This window comes from Enhydra lutris, unplaced genomic scaffold (assembly GCF_002288905.1).
Source record: "Enhydra lutris kenyoni isolate GAN:26980312 unplaced genomic scaffold, ASM228890v2 scaffoldscaffold6, whole genome shotgun sequence".
Taxonomy (NCBI): domain Eukaryota; kingdom Metazoa; phylum Chordata; class Mammalia; order Carnivora; family Mustelidae; genus Enhydra; species Enhydra lutris.
This window is the reverse complement of record NW_019154090.1, coordinates 28,923,434-28,942,241: the sequence shown is the minus strand read 5'-3', so window position 1 is coordinate 28,942,241 and position 18,808 is coordinate 28,923,434. Positions and strand designations below refer to the sequence as shown.

General features: G+C 48.7%; 2 protein-coding genes across 5 annotated transcripts in view; one reads left to right on the top strand and one right to left on the bottom strand.

Annotated features, from left to right (window-relative positions):
* LOC111141656 (VPS16, CORVET/HOPS core subunit) overlaps positions 1–2,184 on the bottom strand; it is a 29,655-nt gene extending 27,471 nt beyond the window's left edge. The window contains exon 1 of one of the 2 annotated variants that reach the window (XM_022494382.1): positions 2,067–2,184. In XM_022494382.1, the coding sequence (XP_022350090.1) occupies positions 2,067–2,119 (53 nt within the window). In that variant the 5' untranslated portion in view covers positions 2,120–2,184. The remainder of the gene's footprint in view (positions 1–2,066) is intronic. The other variant, XM_022494383.1, reaches the window with a different exon arrangement.
* Positions 2,185–2,247: 63 nt separating this feature from the next.
* On the top strand, positions 2,248–7,341 carry LOC111141815 (PC-esterase domain containing 1A). Of its 3 annotated transcripts, none has more exons than XM_022494641.1 (8): positions 2,248–2,681; positions 2,996–3,140; positions 3,663–3,742; positions 3,852–4,090; positions 4,191–4,341; positions 4,460–4,706; positions 6,331–6,606; positions 6,953–7,341. In XM_022494641.1, the coding sequence occupies exons 2-8, from the start codon at positions 3,017–3,019 to the stop codon at positions 7,198–7,200; spliced, it is 1,365 nt and encodes a 454-aa protein (XP_022350349.1). In that variant the 5' UTR covers positions 2,248–2,681; positions 2,996–3,016; the 3' UTR covers positions 7,201–7,341. The 3 variants fall into 3 exon arrangements, with proteins under 3 accessions (XP_022350349.1, XP_022350352.1, XP_022350350.1); XM_022494644.1 differs by having other exon boundaries at positions 2,249–2,681; positions 6,535–6,606; XM_022494642.1 differs by lacking the exon at positions 2,248–2,681 and having other exon boundaries at positions 2,710–3,140.
* Positions 7,342–18,808: the final 11,467 nt, after the last annotated feature.

The window sequence follows — 18,808 nt, the reverse complement described above, 5'->3', positions numbered from 1 at the left end:
TAACATGAGTTAATATTTTTAAAAGTGTATGATGTACGAAACACTAAGTTACGTGGCTACTTTTGTCTAATGACATACCTTCTCTGCAAAAACAGTTGAAATCATTGTTATTTCCTACTGACTTTACTGCTTTTTTTTGCTTTTTTTTTTTTTTAAGATTTTATTTATTTATTTGACAGACAGAGATCACAAGTAGAGAGGCAGGCAAAGAGGGAGAAGGAAGCAGGCTCCCTGCAAAGCAGAGAGCCTGATGCGGGGCTCGATCCGAGGACCCTGGGATCATGACCTGAGCCGAAGGCAGAGGCTTTAACCCACTGAGCCATCCAGGTGCCCCGACTTCACTGCTTTTTAAATTGAATTTCTGCATTTTCATATTGCATATTTCATAGGCATATTTATAAGACAGAAGAATTACAAATAAACAACAAATGCAAAGGATCTCTAAAAATCGCCATACAGTTTCACTAACACAAGAGTACTTTGTGTTGAAATATGACCCCAATGCAATATCTTCATGACCTTTAGTTGAAATCACTAAAGTATTTTTAAAACTTTATTGGGCAACTACTACATAACAGGCACTGTTCTATGAGCACTGGACATAGATAAATAGAATGTTGGTCCTCGAGGAACTTAGTTTAGCAGAAAAAACCACATGCAAATATTGCCCTACTGCGCCTTCCATAACAGACAGCAACACCCACCGGAGAGGCCCAAAGGAAAGTCAGCTGACTCTACTGGGACTGGATCGGGGAAGGTTTCAGAATGAACCCTTGAACTAAGCCCTGAAAGATGAGCAAAAAGTTTCCAGTGAGATAAAAAGAGCAATGGCAGTACCCAGAGAAGTACCTGCAGGCTGGATGCAAACATGGGAAGCCATGAAACATCGCGGTGTATTGGGGTTCTGTAATTCTGTGCAACTGGAATACAAGACTTGGGTAGGAGAGGGGCAGACGGAACTGGAGATAAACAGAGGCTGACTTACAGATGTTCCAATAGCAGTTTGTATTTTACCCCACAAAAAAGTGGCGCCGCTGAAAAGTCCTCATCAGGGTAATAATGTGATCGGTTTACACTTCACATCAATAGTTTGGGACTCGGGGTCCCTGGGTGGCTCAGCCTTTGAGCTTCTGCCTTTGGCTCAGGTTATGGTTCCAGAGTCCTGGGATCGAGCCCCGCATCGGGCTTCCTGCTTAGAGAGAGGCCTGCTTCTCCCTCTTCCACTCCCCCTGCTTGTGTCCCCTCTCTTCCTGTGTCTCTCTCTGTCAAATAAATAAATATGTGTGTATATGTGTGTGTGTGTGTGTGTGTGTGTATGGTTTAGGACTCTACGACTCCCGTGAGAGGGTTACCCCTAGCTGAGCATCCTCACACGCCCTGCCCCTGGATTCACCCCTCTCCCAGTTTCCCTCTTCCACTCCCCCTGCTTGTGTTCCCTCTCTTCCTGTGTCTCTCTCTGTCAAATAAATAAATATGTGTGTGTATATATATATATAGATATATATGTATATATATATCTATATATATATATGTATATATATATCTATATATATATATATACATATATATACATATATATATATATATATATATATCCTCACACACCCTGCCCCTGGATTCGCCCCTCTCTCCCAGTTTGCTGTTACCCCGCCCGCCGTGCGATCCCGCCTCCCGCGGAGCGCCACTGCAGTCTAACTTTGGCAGCACTTCCCCGCAGGAGACTGGACATTCGCTGTCACCCACAGGCCGTCTCCCTCAACGTAATCTGAGCATCCTTCCGGAAGCTGACAGATCTCAGCTTCAGCTTTGGGCTCTCTCTGCCCCTATTTGTGTGACCGTGGTGTGACTGCCTCAGTTTTCTTCCTGGAGCTGGGGAAGGCCCGGCCCCCAGGCCATTAGGTGGCTGTACGTTCAGCAGTAGACGCTGGGGTCGGGGGGGAGCCCGCGAGGGGCGGACCCCAGCGACCACGGTGACGGGGGCGCGCGCTGCCGGCTCGGCCTGAAGACTCAAGCCAGCGGGCGAGCGGGGTATGCCGGGCGGTGGGCAGGAGGGCGGGCCGGCTCACCGGTAAAAGGCAGAGTCCCCAAGCGGGTTCCAGTTCGCCGTGTAGCAGTCCATGGCTGGTGCAGGTGGCTGCTAGGCAGCGCCGAGGGGACACCCGCCTAGCACGGGCTCCGGACCGGCACTTCCGCTTCCGCCCGTCCGGGTCACGTGGCGAGGCTGCCGCCACGGCCATCACCAGTGTGGGCAGCTACATTCGGCCGCCGCCGCGCCCCCGCCCACACCCGGGCCTCGTGCCCGCCCGGGTGGGCTCGGCCCTGGCTCCTACCCTCAGCCGCGGCCAACCCCGCTGCCTTCCTGTCCCCTCGGGCGCCGGGGGTCGCGCAGGGCGGGACATGGGTGACCGGAAGTGGATGCTGTGAGCGTCGCCGCCCGAGGCGCCGAGGCCCGAGGCGCCGTCGGGGCCGCCACGACGCACGCATGGAGAGCGCTGGGCGCCGGGCTGCGCACCGACGGCTAACCGGGACGCACGGGTTCTGCTGGGCGCGGGCTGTGCAGAACCGACTGGCGTCCCCGGGCGGGGGAACATGAGGCCAGGCCTGGGGCCCTCAGAGGGCAAGGCGCGCGGTGCGCGGCCCTGCCCCGGGCGTGGGTGAACGGTGCGGCGCCCCGGGACTCGGTAATTGGCGCTAGCGGGCGCGCGCATGCGCGGGGCGGTGGCGGGCACGTGGCGGGGCGCACGCGGGGCGGCGCCGCGCGGAAAGCGCCTTGGTGCCCTGGTGGCCCGCGGGCTGGCGACCCCCTGCCTCCGGTGCCAGGTGGGACTGAGGCAAGACGCCACCATGGGTCCCACTCTGCCGCCGCTACCTCGCCTCGGTAGTCCTGAGCAGCCCGGGAGGGGCCGGCGCAGGTCTCATTTATCCCGGTGCGGGCCCTGGGGCCGACCTGTCCTGAGTCCCCGCCCGCGAGCTGCTTAGTGGCCTCTCCCCGCAGCCCGTCATTGGCCGCGGCGGCATGGTCTTCTGTCTGGAGAACGAGGAGCCGCGCCTCCCCCTGCGAAGCGCCATGGTCCACTTCCAGGCCTCGGAAGTCCAGCAGCTGCTACACAACAAGTTCGTGGTCATCTTGGGGGACTCAAGTGAGTGCCCCTCTAGGTTCACACTACCCAGCCCCGCACCTTCAGTCTGTTTTCTATGACTGGATCCTTTGTCTCGAACCCAAACATTTCTGACCCCGAGTCTGTTCCAGTCCAGGGGGTTTTCCGTCTTTGATTTCCCCATGCACCTTCCACAGGTGTCCTGATCGATGTAGTCTGACACATTTTTTTACCCCATCCTTGCTCAGCATTTTTCCCCCTGACAGTCTCCCATACTTTCCTTCATGGGAGCAGTGGATTGTGTTGTTTTCTGGGTGACTTGGCCAGCTGACTTCCGCCTGGTGATCTTGGGCCACTGTGTACTAAGTTGGGGGTAGTGTATCCCCTGAAGGCGGAGGTGGTACCAGGATTTTTTTAACCTCAGCTTTTCTCCTGCCTCTGTAATGAACTCCACAGTGGTGGTGTTGGGCAGCCCCATCCTTGGGAAGATGGAAGGCCTGGGCTTAGGAGGAGCTAGGGTGGGATGAGGCTTGTCTTAGCCTTAGGATCTCTGTCTCCCTGCAGTCCAGCGGGCTGTGTACAAAGACCTGGTGCTCTTGCTCCAGAGGGACTCACTGCTCACAGCGGCCCAGCTGAAAGCCAAGGTGAGGGAAGCTTGGTAGCCATGCCAGTGGTGGGTGGGCACAGACCCTGGCCTGGCAGGGCCTTCTTCCCTAGCATGGGTCTGACCATCTGGGTGCCGGGGGGGGGCAGGGGGAGCTGAGCTTTGAACAGGACCAGCTGATGGCTGGGGGTCAGCTGGGCGAGCTACACAACGGAACGCAGTACCGGGAGGTTCGCCAGTTCTGCTCGGGTTCTGGCCACCACCTTGTGCGCTTCTACTTCCTCACCCGCGTTTACTCCGAGTACCTCGAGGGCGTCCTGGAGGAACTGACCTACGGGCCTGCCCCGGACCTGGTGATCATCAACTCCTGCCTCTGGGATCTCTCCAGGTTGGGGCAGCGGGAGAGGGAAATAGTGGTTGGGGGGTGGAGGTACAGCTCAGAGGCTGTCCACCCTGTGCTCTTGCCCACTCTATGTGCTGTCTGACAGGTATGGCCGCTGCTCGATGGAGAGCTACCGGGAGAACCTGGAGCGGGTGTTTGTGCGCATGGACCAGGTGTTGCCAGACTCGTGCCTGCTGGTGTGGAACATGGCCATGCCCTTGGGGGAGCGTGTCACTGGGGGTTTCCTTCTGCCAGAGGCAAGTGACGGAGACCCCTCAGGATGGGGGAGGAGGCAGCTGACTGGTAGATAAGAGGGCCTTCCCTCCCGACCCTGCTTCATTGTGCAGCTCTTAGATGCTGCACTTTCTTACTCAGCTCCAGCCCCTGGCGGGGTCTCTGCGGAGGGATGTGGTTGAAGGGAATTTCTACAGCGCAACGCTGGCGGGGGACCACTGCTTTGATGTCCTCGACCTCCACTTCCATTTTCGGCATGCGGTACAGCACCGTCACCGGGACGGTGTCCACTGGGACCAACACGCTCACCGCCACCTCTCACACTTGCTTCTGACCCACGTGGCCGACGCCTGGGGCGTGGAGCTGCCCAAGCGTGACTATCCCTCTGGTGAGCCCTGCCACAAGGGGGTAGGAGAATGATGCAGAGGGGGTTCTTAGAGCATAGGGCTCAGACCCAGAATAGGACAGAGGTACTCAGGGAGTAGAGGCTTCTCGAAGGTCTGTTGTGGCTCCCGAGTGCACCTTTCTCATCCCCTGGGGAGGGTGAGATCACAGGAACAGCGTTTTGATCCAAGTTCTGGTTCTGTGTGCGCTAGCATATAGTCATCTCTGCACGTGAGTGAGTATATATAAGCTTTGACCACATAAGGCAGCGTGTCAAAAGACTCCTATCCCACAGATGAATAGGAAAGAAATGGGGGGACTTCTAGCTAGGCATGGGGGCTGGGGGTAGAAAGACGGAAATGGAAGAAGGGCAATCATGCGATGTTACAGAAGCAAAGAAGCCCCTCACATGGTGCTCTCAAGCCTCTCAGTTCCTGCCCGCTTGCAAAAGGAGTGTGGTGGCTGACTGTTTGCATGTGTGCTTTCCCCCTGGATCATGTCCTCAAAGGGCAAGGTTCCTACCTTGTTTCCAGCTTGTCCCTTTTGGCCTTGGGGTCTGGTACAGTTGGCTGTGTCCATAGTACCTGCAGGATAGCGTTTGTTGAGTTGGGGGTACAAGTCGTGTTAGAAGGCTGTTACAGCAGCACTAGAGCGAGTGAGGGCACAGAGAGGCCAGGAATGTCACGGAGGTAATCTAGGACTTGGTAGCCAGGCGTTGGATCCTTGGGGGGGGTGGATTAGAACTTTGATCATATAATGGCTCAGTTTCCTTGTTATCCCCAGCAAAGAGAGGGATGCCCTAATTGTTGTAAGGCTAGTTCGTGGTGGCTTAGGTCTTCTGAATCCAGTTTGAAGGTCCAGAAGTAGGGGGGTGAAAAGGAAGAGTTGGGTGGGAAGATGTGATTGGTGAATTTGGTCCAGGCAGACCTCTGAGTTGCTGTGGAAATGTGGGGCTGTGGGTCTCAGAGTCAGCTGTGAAGGAGAGAGCAGAAGCAGGGCCGTGCTGTGGAGTTGGAAGGGGAGAGGGGCTGATGGAGGAAACAAAAGAACCTGAGGGCAGAGGCACTATCAGGGAGGACAGGGGCTCTTAGTCATTTAGTATGACTGGCAGGAAGAGAGGAAGTGGTTACATTTAGTCAGAAAAGTGCTGAAGGAGTGAAGCAGGGTTTAGAGGCAGGGGCAGTTGATGAGAGAATGGGAACTGGGCAGAATACTCCGTGTGGAAGTTTGGAAGGCACAGGACTGCTGGGAGAAGAGAGTGACAGGGTCTCATGTTGTCCAGAGAAAAGACTTCTTAGGCTCATTTTTTGGTCTGTGGGGAGGAGCTGGGAGAAGAAAAAGCTACAGATACAGGAACCAAGCATACAAAGAGAGAAGGCTCTAGAGGGGAGCATAAGGTTAGAACAAAAGTAGATCTATGACTTTGAGAAAGGTAAAGAAGAAGGAACATACACTGGGCTTAGCCCGAAATGAGACAGTGTGAGGAAGACGGGGTAGGAAGCAGAGGGTGCCCCGTCCTGGTGGCCCTGTTCTCCAAGAGGAGGGAAGAGAGGTTTAAGAGTGCGGACAACCGGAATTCTGGGCAGCCTGGCTCTCAGGCCTAAAACAAACAACCATCCCGTTCTTAGACCCGTGGATTGAGGACTGGCCAGAGCCGGATCATCTGTTCCAGGGGAGCCATGGGCAGCCCCCAGACTTCGGGGAGCAACTGGCCTTGCCCCCACCCCAGCCCTCTCCCCTGCCCCCTCCCATGCCTTTCCCATACTCCATTCCTCAGCCCTCGCCACCTCCCTTGTTTCCACCCCTGCCCCAGGACACCCCTTTTTTCCCAGGCCAGCCCTTCCCACCCCACGAATTCTTCAATTATAATTCAACAGAAGACTTCTCGATGTCATCCCACTTAGGTAGGTGCCTCCACAGACCTCTCTTTTCACCTCTCCCAGCCTCCCTGTGCACCTTCCCCCACCTAGCCTCCCATGCCCAGGTGGACTGAGAGGAGTTCAGTAGCTCCTTGTGCCCCCAGGGTTGGGTCCAGTCACTGCTGGATCTACACCATCTGTAGACTCATTAATCAACCGTTGATTGTCACAGTTTGCTGGTTTAGTGGAAGGGGAAGTGGTGTTGCCATTTTGTAGATGGGGAAACTGAAGCCCAGAGAAGCTCACCCTGGAGAACTAAAGCTGCTCGGAGGCAGAGCTGGGCTCACTTGGTCAGAAGCCCACTCTCTGATAATGGCTGGTTCTTTTGTAGGATGTGGCCCTGGAGTGAACTTTGTGCCTGGCCCCCTGCCATCTCCAGTCCCTGGCCCTATCCCCCATGGTCAGCACCGGGGCCCAGTGGTCCACCGGGGGATGCCACGCTGTGCTCCCAGCAGCCCCTATCACGTGCCGAGGATGGGGGGGCCCTGCAGGCAGCGGCTCAGACACTCAGACAGACTGATCCACACAAATAAACTGGACAGACAGCCTCCTGCCCATTCAGGGACATGGCCTGGGTAAACTGGATCTTGGTCTGGGGCTGGATATGCCAGTGGCCCTACAGGATCTGCTTGCCATCCCCAGTGCTGGGTCAGGGTGTCTGTTATGCCTGGCATTGTTCTTGTCCATTGCTGTCACTAATAAAAGCATGGAAGAACAGAGTGGCATCTTCCTGTGTGAGGGGATGGGTTTCCCAAACCATGATCTGAAGTGTTGGAGAGCTGCCTCTGGGCCTTCTCCAGCCTTGGCTTTTTCACCTCACACTATTTAAAAATCACTGAACGTGTCCTTCCTGCTATCTCACACACTCATTCCCACTCTTACCAGAACACAGGTGTGTGCCTAAAGATCCTGGAGGGGTCGTTTGTTGGCTGCTGCTCTTTGGGATTGGAAAATAGCTAGGGCTGAGTTCAAACTGTCAGTATTTTATTTGGAATTTTGGATCTGGCTAGTTCTCACCTCTATTTCCCAGTCTTATGCATTCACATATACATTCAACATTCATCTGTTTCTGGACATGCACACATACCTTAGTTATCTGCACAACTCTCGGCACATGGTGGGCACACGTTAAGTGGGTGGGACTGAAAAAGCTTCCAAACTCAAGTGGAAGACTGATTAGAAATCCACTATTTAATAGATACAATGTGCAATGGTAGCAAACGCAACACAGACCAACCTCTTTGTTTGAAGGGGGATGGGAGTAGAGGGGGGCTGAGGGAGAATTCCAAGATGGGGCAGGGGGTAGGAGGCTATACCAAACTCTGTAAGGAAGTTAAGAAAGAGTTCAGGGTTTCAGCTTTGACAAGTGGTACTGACTCTAGGTTTGTGACACTACTAAGCATCAGGGGTAGAGTGTTGTGGGCCAGATGGTGACATTGCGGGAGGAGGGATCAATAGGCCAACAGGCAGTGTGGGGCAGAAAAATAGGGTAATGTGGAGAACCACTAAATCATCTTGAAATAGAATTGGAGGGAAGAGAGGGACGCAGACTTCTTGTATTGAGTTTCCATACTTGTTACTAAAATTTTACCTTGGCAAAGGATAGCATATCTCACACAAGAGGAGGTGAAATAGCACATCAGAAAAGTGTTGCCCGTTGGTAGCAATCAATGAATTGCAAATGAAAGGAAGCTGTTAAATTAACCCACTAGTGCTGGGGAAGCTGGTAGAGACAAGGTGAATTAATAAAACCTTTTAGAGAGCAACCTCGACAGGGTATTTGAGAATCAAAAGAGACAAACAAGCTTGGTTTTCTTTGGTATAGACAAAAAGTGTAAGGGGACATGTAAGGAAAAAAAAAAGAAAAAGCCTTTTGTTAGGGAGTGAAGATACTAGGTTTGTTATTTTTACTGTTGCAAAAGATTGTTTCTTTTTGGTAACAAAGATTCATTCTCTCAGCTGCCTCAGTTTGCCCAACCCCTTGTTCACTCTTTTCTGCCTTTCTTCAAAACCCTTTTCTGTCTGGATACTTTCACACCTTTGGCTCCGGAGTTTCTCAGTATCGCTGGAGAAAATTGTCCACCTGGATTGATGGTCAGAAGAAGAAAGTAATATGAGTTACCTAGTCTCACCCAGTCTCACCCAGCCCTGTCCATTGCTTGCCATCATATTCTTTAAAAACTCCTTGTCCCCTCCCTTACCAATCCTTCCTGAGTCTTTCCCATTCTCGTCAAACCCCATCCCAGTTCTGGAACTCTCTCTGTAAGCAACCTTGAGACTGTTCATTGTACTCCATGTCCCCGTCATTCTACCTGTGCACTTCCCATCTCCAGCCCATTTCACTGTGTAGCTCCCATTGCCCACAGGGGGTTTCATAACCTTTCCTTCCGCTTCCCAACACAGACTTGAAATCTACCACAAGAGCAGAATGGAGATAAATTATTTTATTTTCACTTGGTCATATAAGCATATTGTAGTACGAGGCGCTTGACTTCTCTCTTAAGAGATTTTATTTGGTTATAGCTGGGAAGTAAGAAACTTCAAAAATAGCCACATACAGGTCATTACATACATTTATAGTGTATCCTGGCCTTTGTTTTGAGGTGTAAAAATGGTGAGAATTTTAGTTTTCTCAGTATGTAAGCACACAATTTGCTAGTTAAGCATGACAGAACTCAAACTTCATTTTATCAAAAACCACCCATATTTGACCATTCACAAATCATTTAATAAAGCAATCTTACATAGCAGCGCCTGGGTGGCTCAGTCAGTGGGGCGTCTGCCTTCTGCTTGGGTCATGATCCTGGGGTCCTGGGATGGAGCCCTGTGTTGGACTCCCTACTCCATGGGGAGGCTCCTTCTCCCCCTCCCTCCCTGTGCTCGTGCTCTCGCTTACTCTCTCTCTCAAATAAATAAAATCTTTAAAAGGGGGGGGCACCTGGGTGGCTCAGTGGGTTAAAGCCTCTGCCTTCGTTCGGCTCAGGTCATGATCTCAGGGTCCTGGGATCGAGCCCCACATCGGGCTCTCTGCTCTGCAGGGAGCCTGCTTCCTCCTCCTCTCTCTCTCTGCCTGCCTCTCTGCCTACTTGTGATCTCTGTCTGTCAAATAAATAAAATCTTTTAAAAAAAAACTATCTTATATAGACTCCCTCTCGTTCATGGAATCTTGGTGTGTGTTTTTTTCATGGAATCTTGTTTTTATTGTTTTATTTTTATTTTATTTTTTTTTTTAGAGAGAGAGCAAGCAGGGGGAGGGGCAGAGGGAGAGAGAGGATCTCAGACTCTGTGCTGAGTGCAGAGCCAACATGGGGCTGGATCCCACGACCCTGAGATCATGACCCAAGTCAAAAATCAAGAGTCAGACACTCAACTGACTGAGCCACCCAGGAGCCCCTGGAATCTTGGTTCCAACATCCTTTCCTTTGCCATACCAAGATATTCCTGAAAGTAGTAAAAGATGCATGAGCACGTCAGTTGTAATATCAGCCTTTATTTTCCAAGGAAATATCAGCCTTTATTTTCCGAGGAAAATAAAAGTTTTGAGAAGAAAAATCACTGGAATTTTTTTCCCAAACATTTTAACCAAACTGAAATTTTCCTGGCTGGAGTAGATAACTTGCCTCTGTTGTGTTGTCTAGGTCCTTACATAGATTGTGTGTTGAGTTCATTTTAGTGTTTACCTCCACCATATATAATTGGTGAAAGATAAACTCTGACTACAAGAAAGTGGACCTATGCTTAAAAAACAAAGAACACTGCTTTATTGAGATGTAACTCAATCTGCATCTATTTCAAATCTACATTTTCATAAATGTTGAGACCTATACATTCATGAAACCATCACAGTCAAGATAATGAAATTTATCTTTCTGCCTCTTCATAAACCTTTCCTTTGTTCTCTCCCCACAACCTCCTCACATCTCCCTACTTCCAACACCAAGGAACCACTGATACTGATTTGCTTTCTGTTACTATGGATCAGTTTGCGTTTCCCAGAATTTTACATGGAACCATTCGATAGGTACCCTTTTTTTAACATGGCTGCTTTCACTCAGCCTAATTAGCTGGATAGACGGATCAACAAGGAAATTCATGTTGTTATGTGTATCAGTAGCTCGCTCTTTTTTACATTTGAGTAGTTGTCTCTTGCGTGGCTGTACTTGTTTATCTGTTTACCCATTGATGGACATTTTAGTTATTTTTAGTTTTTGCCTATTGCAAATAAAGTTGCTATGAATATGCACAAATCTTTGTAGGGACACACGTTTTCATTTCTCATACTTAGAATGAAATGGCTGGATCATACGGTAGATGTAGGTTTAACTTTTAAAGAAACTGATAAACATTCTTCCACAGTGGTTGTCCCATTTTATATTCACACCAGCAATGTGTGAGGGATATAGTTCTCCCACATCCTCATCAACATTTGGTATTAGTCTATCTAATATTAGTTATTAAAATAGTGTGATTTTACTTTGCATTTCCATAATGACTAATGAAATTGAATGTCTTTTCCTGTGCTTATTGGCGATCTATTTATCTTCTTTGGTAAAGTTTCTTTTCAAATTGTTTGTTCCTCTTCTCCGCCCATCCTTCCCCTTTTTTAACTTATTATTGGGCTTTGAAAACTTTCTATCCTGAATCCAAGTCCTTTATGAGATGTATGGCTTGCCAGTACTTTTTCCTTCCATGGCTTGTCTTTTTCTTAGCAGTATCTTTTGAAAAACAGACAATTTTAGTTTAGGCAGGCAGAGAGAGGAGGGGAAGCAGGCTCCCCGCTGAGCACAGAGCCCGATGTAGGGCTCAATCCCAAGACCCTGAGATCATGACCTGAGCTGAAGCCAGAGGCTTTAACCCGCTGAGCCACCCAGGCACCCCAGACAATTTTAGTTTTGATCAGGGGCAGTTTATTTTTCTTTAATGGATTATACTTTTGGTGTCATATCTAAGAATCCTTTGCCTAACCCAAGGTCACAACTATTCTCCTGTGTTTTCTTCTAGAAGGTTTGTGGTTTGGGGTTTTACATTTAGGTCTGTGATCTGTTTTGAGTTAATTTTTGTATATAGTTCAAGGTGATTGAATTTTTTTGCATATGAATAGCCAATGATTCCAACACTATTTGAAGACTATCATTTCCTCACTAAATTCTCTGCACCTTTGTTGAAAATCTGCTGTACATATATGAATGGATCTATTTCTGGACTCCATGTTCTGTTCCATTGACCTATTTGTCTGTCTCTATGCTAATACCATACTCTCTTGATTATTATAGCTTTATGGTAAGTCTGGAAATCAGGTAGTGTTTGTCCTCTAACTTTGCTCTTCTTTATCAAAGTTATTTTGGCTATTCTAGATCCTTTACATTTCTGTATGAGTTTTTTAAGTTTATTTATTTACTTTAGAGAGAGAGAGAGAGTGGGGGAAAGGGCAGAGAGAGTTTTAAGCAGACTCCACACTAGCGTGGAGCCCAACATGGGGCTAGAACCCACCACCGTGAGATCACAACCTAAGCCGAAAGCAAGAGTCAGATGCTTAACGGACTGTGCCACCCAGGCATCCCTTCTGTATGAGTTTTTAAATCAGCTTATTTCTACACAAGTGCTGGGATTTTTATTGAGATTGTATTGAATATCTAGATTAAATTTGGGAAAAATTGACATCTTAGCATTATTGGGTCATCCATTTCACCAATAAGATACATCTCTCCATTATGTAGGTCTTCTTTAATATCTCTCAACAACATTTTGTTATCAGTGTACAGATCTTTCACATCTGTTGCCAGATTTACCTCTAAGTACATTTTTTAAAAATTTTAAATAATACTTCTTTTTAAGCTTCTTTTTAAAAAAATATTTATTTTTTAAAAAGAACACAAGCAGGGGGAGCGGCAGGCAGAGGGAGAAGCAGGTGCCCCACTGAGCAAGGAGCCTGGTCCAGGACTCAATCCCAGGACCCTGGGATCACGACCTGAGTTGAAGGCAGATGCCTAACCAACTGAGCCACCCAGGCATCCTGCTTTTTAAATTTCTATTTCTGATCATTCATTGCTAGTACAGAGAAACACAATTGATTTTTTTTGTATGGATCTTATGTCATAATGGTGACCATGTACATATTAGTTACTTTGCTAAATTCCCTTATTAGTCCCAGTAGCTTTTTTATAGATTCCATTAGATTCTCTACATAGGCAGTCCTGTTGTCTGCAAATAAAGATAGCTTCACTTCTTGTTTTCCAATCTGTATGCTTTCTATTTATATTTCTTGCCTTATTGCACTGGTTAGGACATCTACTACAATGTTGAATAGAAATGGTAAGAACAGACATACTTTTTTCCTAATCTTAAGGGGAAAGTGTTCAGTTTCTTAACCAACTGTGAGATCAGCTATTTTTTTTTCTTTTTTAAGATTTTATTTTTAGGGGCGCCTGGGTGGCTTAGTGGTTAAAGCCTCTGCCTTCGGCTTAGGTCGTGATCCCAGGGTCCTGGGATCGAGCCCCGCATCAGGCTCTCTGCTCGGCAGGGAGCCTGCTTCCTCCTCTCTCTCTGCCTGCTTCTCTGCCTACTTGTGATCTCTGTCTGTCAAGTGAATAAATAATAAAAAAATCTTTAAAAAAAAAAGATTTTATTTTTTAAAAATTTTAAATATTTAATTTTTATTTAATATAAAATATTTAAATCCTTTTAAATATTTAATATTTTTAAAATTTTTTTTAAGATTTTATCTTTACACCCAGAGTGGGGCTCAAAGTCAAAACACTGAGCTCAAGAGTTGCATGCTCCACTGACGGAGCCAGCAAGGGACCCCTACTTTTCATAGATGCCTTCTATATAGTTGAGGGAGTTTCCTTCTATTCCTAGGTTGTTGAGAGTTTTGTTCTATTTTTAATCATGAATGAATGTTGGATTTGTGAAATGCCTTTTCTGCATCTATTGAAATGATCACATGTAGTTTTTAGTTTGATAATATGGTGAATTACATTGTTATGTGTATATGTATGTTTTAATGTTAAACCACCCTTGCATTCTTGGCTTTAAAAAGGCAAGCAGTTCAGGGTGCTTGGGTGGCTCAGTCAGTTGAACATCTGACTCTTGGCTTCAGGTCAGGTCACAATATCAGGGTGGTGGGATCGAGCCCCCAGTCAGGCTCTGTACTCAGTGAGGAGCCTGCTTGAGGTTCTCTCCCTCTCCATCTGCCCCCTCCTTCTCTAAAATAAATAAATCTTTGAAAAAAATAAAAAGGAAAGATGTTGTGCAGTTTGAAGATGATAAAGTTGGTATTTCCTCCTCCTCTCAGAAATCACCCAAGCAAAAATGAAAATGAGAAACAAATGGAAATACCATATCTGATGACTAGGAGAGAGCAGAAACCCCAAACAATGAATTTGGTGGATAGGCTGGAAAAAAGCAGTGGAATCACTGCTTGGTACAAATCACCTTGAAAATTATTGGGCAGCATTTGCTAAAGTTGGAACATTTACATGTTCTATGATCCAACAATTGCACTTCAAAAGAAATGAGTGCATCTTGTCTACCAAAAGACTTGTCCAAGGATATTCATATACGTTTTATTCATAGTAGCCAAAACTTAGAAACAAGCCAAATGTCCTTTAGCAATAGAGTAGATAAATAAGTTGTTGCTTCCCTTACAGTGGGATAGTACACACTGATAAAGGAGGGCGGACTACTGAGAGATGAAACAACATGGGTGAATCTCACAGTTGTAACCTTGAAAGAATCCAGACAATAGAGTACATTTTGTATGACTTTGTTCCGTGTGATTTCAAGAATAGGCTGATCTGTTGTGATAGAAGCCATGATACAGGTTATGTATGGGGGAAGGTATTGATTGGAAAAGACATAATGGAACTTTCGGGGATGATGGAAAAGTTCTGTATCTTGATCTGTGCAGCAGTTACATGGACACACATACAAGTATGTAAAAATTCCTTGAGCTGTACCTCCAAGATTTGTGCATTTTACTTGCACACAAAATGTGTGTGTGAATTATACATCAATTAAAAAGGAACCAGGATGGGGTTTTTCTCCTAGGAAGAGTTCAATATTAAGACACCTAAAAATGTAATTCATATATATAAAAGAATATAAAAAGAATAAAGGAAAATAACCAAGTTGTCCTTGTAGTAGATGCAGAAAAACAAAACAATTTTATCATTCAATATCCATTCATAATAAAAACTGTTAGCTAATCAGGAATGGAAAGGAATTTCCTTAGCTGGATAAAGGTTAACTCTCAAGATTCTACAGTAATCTACGTAATTCTTAATGGTGGCACCTTAGAAATTTCTTCTAAATTAAGATCAAGTGAAAGGTGTCTATGAATAGCAATTCCATATGCCATTGTCTGGGAACCTTAGCTTGCACAGTTAGATGATGAATGCAGAGGGTGAGGCCTGATAACATACTGATAACATCTGGCTTTTAGATGGATGTGGTATCCTTCAGTTTAGAGGACTTTATGACTTTCATATATGTTACAAGTATTTTGCAAGTATGCAGTATCACATATCAATTGTAAATGTTGTGGGGCTTTTGTGAGAGGTTTAAAGATACAGACCAGAGAATATGGTAGAAGCAGCAAGATCTTAAATCAAGTTCTTTTATTTTTAAGATGGAAAATATTTGAAAGGCAAGGGGGCAGTATGAAGGAAGAAAGACCCAGAATATAGATGATTGCTCAGCGGGGGGGGGGGGGGGGGGGTGTTTAAAATTTGTTGCATCCAAACTCCGACAAGACCTCACAAAAGACAGCTGTTACCCCCAGGAGGAATGGGATCATAGACTAGGGGTGAGCCAGAAGTCCCTTGAGACAGTGAAGTGGGCTATATTGGACCCTTCCTTCTCCAGGATTCTCATGAGCTCGGCCCTTGATGCTTCTGGGTTTCCAGCTGGGGGGCCCAGGCTGGAGATTTGGGGAAGGGGGTCAGGAGTCACCGAAGCCCCTACCGTGACGGCAGTGAGCCCGAAGATGCCCCTCTCTGGCGCCAGGATCTATCCTCGCCCCCAGGGCTAGTGTCCCGGCCTGTGAGAGACCTCTCCCTTCCCTTCCTCCCCAACACCCCAAACAAACCCGACCTTTCATTGCCTTCATTGCGGAGAGGGAGATCTCCGCTAGGGGGCGCTCCTAGCAGTTGCGATTCCGCGAGGTGCCGATTCCGAGGATGCCTAGCTCCTTCCTTTTTGTGGGTACCCACAGGCCTCCGATCCCCAGCTTGGCTTAGCATTTCCTTCTCAGCCTCAGGCCCTTGACCACCTCGCTCTGCCCGCACGGGCAACGCGCCCGGTTGGACGCCCTCCAGTCGTCGCCCCGGCCCCTCTCCCGCGCACCTGAGCGCATCGCGCAGTGCCCAACACCTGCCTCCTCCCGGAGTGACCTCCCCTCTCGGCTTCCCGCAGCTGGCCCTTGGAGGATCCCCCGGCGCCGCACACCCCTCCTTCCAGGGACCCCTCAACCTTCCCCAGGGTAGCCACTGACAACTGTCTCAGTGGTGCTCTCCTGAGCCCCCTTGCCCCCCCCCCCCCAGACCCGCCGTCCTGACCGCTCCTTCTCGGTGCTTTCTGTACATGGGGCTGAGGAGAGTCCTACCCGACGCTCCTGCTCCTAGGTGCCCCCCCAGCATATCTCTTTCTCTGCTTTCTTAGATGCGACGGCCCTCGAGGCTGACGCCCCCTCTGCTCCTGTCCCTTCTCCCCTGCCTGATCTGATTATTCTTCTGGCCAGGCCACGTGGGTGACTGGGAGCGGGCTGTGGGCTGTGGTGCGGGAGGGGCATCAACAAAGACACCGACCCTGCTGTCCAGGTCACTCAGGCCAACGGAGCAGATCTCCTTTCTTGGCCCAAATAGGAAAAGGCTTAGAACTTCATTCCAACCTGTCCATTTGCCCCAGGCTTGCATTTTTAAGCCTTTTAACTCTAAGCAAGTCACATTATCTACATTTAAAGGAATTTCAGGAATTATGTTCCTGATACCAAGGTCCCTCACTTCCCTTTTATCTGTATACTCTACTCCCCTTGCCTGCCTCTAGAATTGGTCATTCCATTCTATCTTTTGTTTTCACGTGTCGGGGAGGGGGGTGGTTTGCTGGCATACATTCTAAATTTGTGTAAAAGGGATTGTATTATTTCTCATTCAGTGAGTTTTTCACTCAGTGCTATGATTTCCAGATCAATAGGTATAGCTTCCTCTCCCCGCACTGTGCTCGTCCACCTTATTTTACCTTTCCCATCTCCTGCCACCACCGATTGTACAACCATCCCTCTCAAACACAGCCCCTGATGCTGTGCTTCTCAGACATCTGTGTGCATGTGTAGCACCTGGGATCTTGTTAAAATTCAGGCTCTCATTCCACAGGCCTGGGGTGGGGCCTGAGACTCTGCATGTCTAGCAGCTCCCAGGTGATACCTATACTTCTGGTCCTGGTGGGACCACTCTGATGAGCCAGGCCATGGAGCTAGAAAGTAACAGTGCTGGGATTCAAACCCACCCTCAGCTAATACCCCAAGGCTCATGCGAACCAGGAGGTTTCAGCACCTCCATGTCCTCCTGCCTTGCCCTTCCTACCAGGCCACATTTGAGGCGGAACCACAAGGAAACAGTAAGGAAGGGCTGTGTCTGGGGTTTGGGGCACCAACGCTGAAGGCCTCTGACCGGTGGCCTGCATGGTTATGAAACCCCACAGCAAAGGGGTTTTAGCAAAAATAAACTTAGGCTCTAGGGGCTGGTTCCCATGGCCTGAATGTTTAGGCAGCAGGAGAGGGGAACTTTGGTTCTAGGGTTTCAGGAGCAGAAGTTTTAGGGTTAGACATCCAGTGGGGTCACGACTAGAAGACAGGGAGGGTCAGGAACTGGGTAGGAGTCCGGCAGGTGGGTCTGAGCCATGGGTAAAACTATCTCCCATGTGCCTTGCTTGGTAATAACAGATCATGGTTTTGTTTGGAGGGTTAGCTGCTGTGTGAAGGGCCAGGATGCTGGGCATGAAGGGATGCCCCCTTCCAGACCTTTCTGGAGCAGTGAGCAGCAGTCAGGACAGCTACAGAAACCCCTGAGCTCTGCTTTCTCCATTCACACAGCTGTCCAGGAACCTCCTGGCGCCAGGCCCCAGCCCCAAACATTTCACAATCAGGAGAGCTCAACATGTGCGCATTTCGAGATTTCATGTCACATGACCTTTTACATCTCATCCACACCCATCCACCCCTGTTTACCATCGGAGGGCCAAAACTGTATGCATTTCTCTGAAGCTTTTCTCTGAAGGCCTAGGGAAGCTTCCTCTTCCCCTTTCAACCCCCCTTCAGGGTCAAAAGACCCTTTGAGCCTACAGATTATTCTCAGACTTCAATATAAGGTCTTACAGTTTTCTGGTCTTTACAAAGTCCCTCACACAAAGATGGTATTGCCTTTGACTCACCACAACCCCATGACAGGGCTGGAACCCACTAAATCCAAAAGAATTAATTGGGCATGGCCACATATTGTGTGGGGAAATGGGATTTCTTGTTCATTTTTCCATCACAGACCTTAGGAATCTTAAAGTAGGTCTCCTCTGGGATGCTCACTACCCTAGTTGGCCCACTTCCCAGACTTGGGGATGCTCACTGAGGCAGAAGGTAGGGAGTCTAAGGAGTGGGGGATGTCTGGACAGAAAGGAGCAGGAGGTGAGTTAGTTGAGGTCTCATGGGGCTCCTGGCCAGCCCTCTCTCAGCTAGGTTTCTGTCAGTGGGTCCTTTCTAGAGCTCGGGGAAAGAGGTAGGGTTAGTGGAAAGAATGGCAGCCCAGGGCTACCTAGCTAGAAGTTCTCAATGATCTGCACCTGAGACATCTGAGCACTTCAAGAAAAAGCCGCTGCCAGTTGCTAAGGGAGCCCTCATGGTGTCACCACACCCTTGCGGGGACTCTCTATAGCTCAGCCAAGCTCTGGCCCTGCTCACCCTTCCGCCCGGCCTCTCTTCTCAAAGCCCCTGATGCCCCACACCAAGTACCTGTAACATCGACTGGAGGGAGGGCTAGAGGTAAGGCCAGACTCCTTGGCCAGCTCTAGCCACATCACACCTGGCCCAAGCAGGGCTAGGGACTGGGGGATGGGGGGTGGTGCTACTGAAGCCACTGCCCTCCCCCTCCCTGGGGCCTCAGGCCCTAGGCCAGGGCTCAAGAGACACAGGCAGCGGCAT

What these genes read in the sequence shown, in the direction of transcription:
- LOC111141815 (XM_022494641.1), top strand. Translation starts at nt 3,017, where the DNA reads ATGGTCTTCTGTCTGGAGAACGAGGAGCCGCGCCTCCCCCTGCGAAGC. An exon ending in CGGCCCAGCTGAAAGCCAAG is followed by an intron (nt 3,743 to 3,851) that starts GTGAGGGAAGCT and finishes GGGGGGGGGCAG; the next exon opens with GGGGAGCTGAGCTTTGAACA. An exon ending in CTCGATGTCATCCCACTTAG is followed by an intron (nt 6,607 to 6,952) that starts GTAGGTGCCTCC and finishes GTTCTTTTGTAG; the next exon opens with GATGTGGCCCTGGAGTGAAC.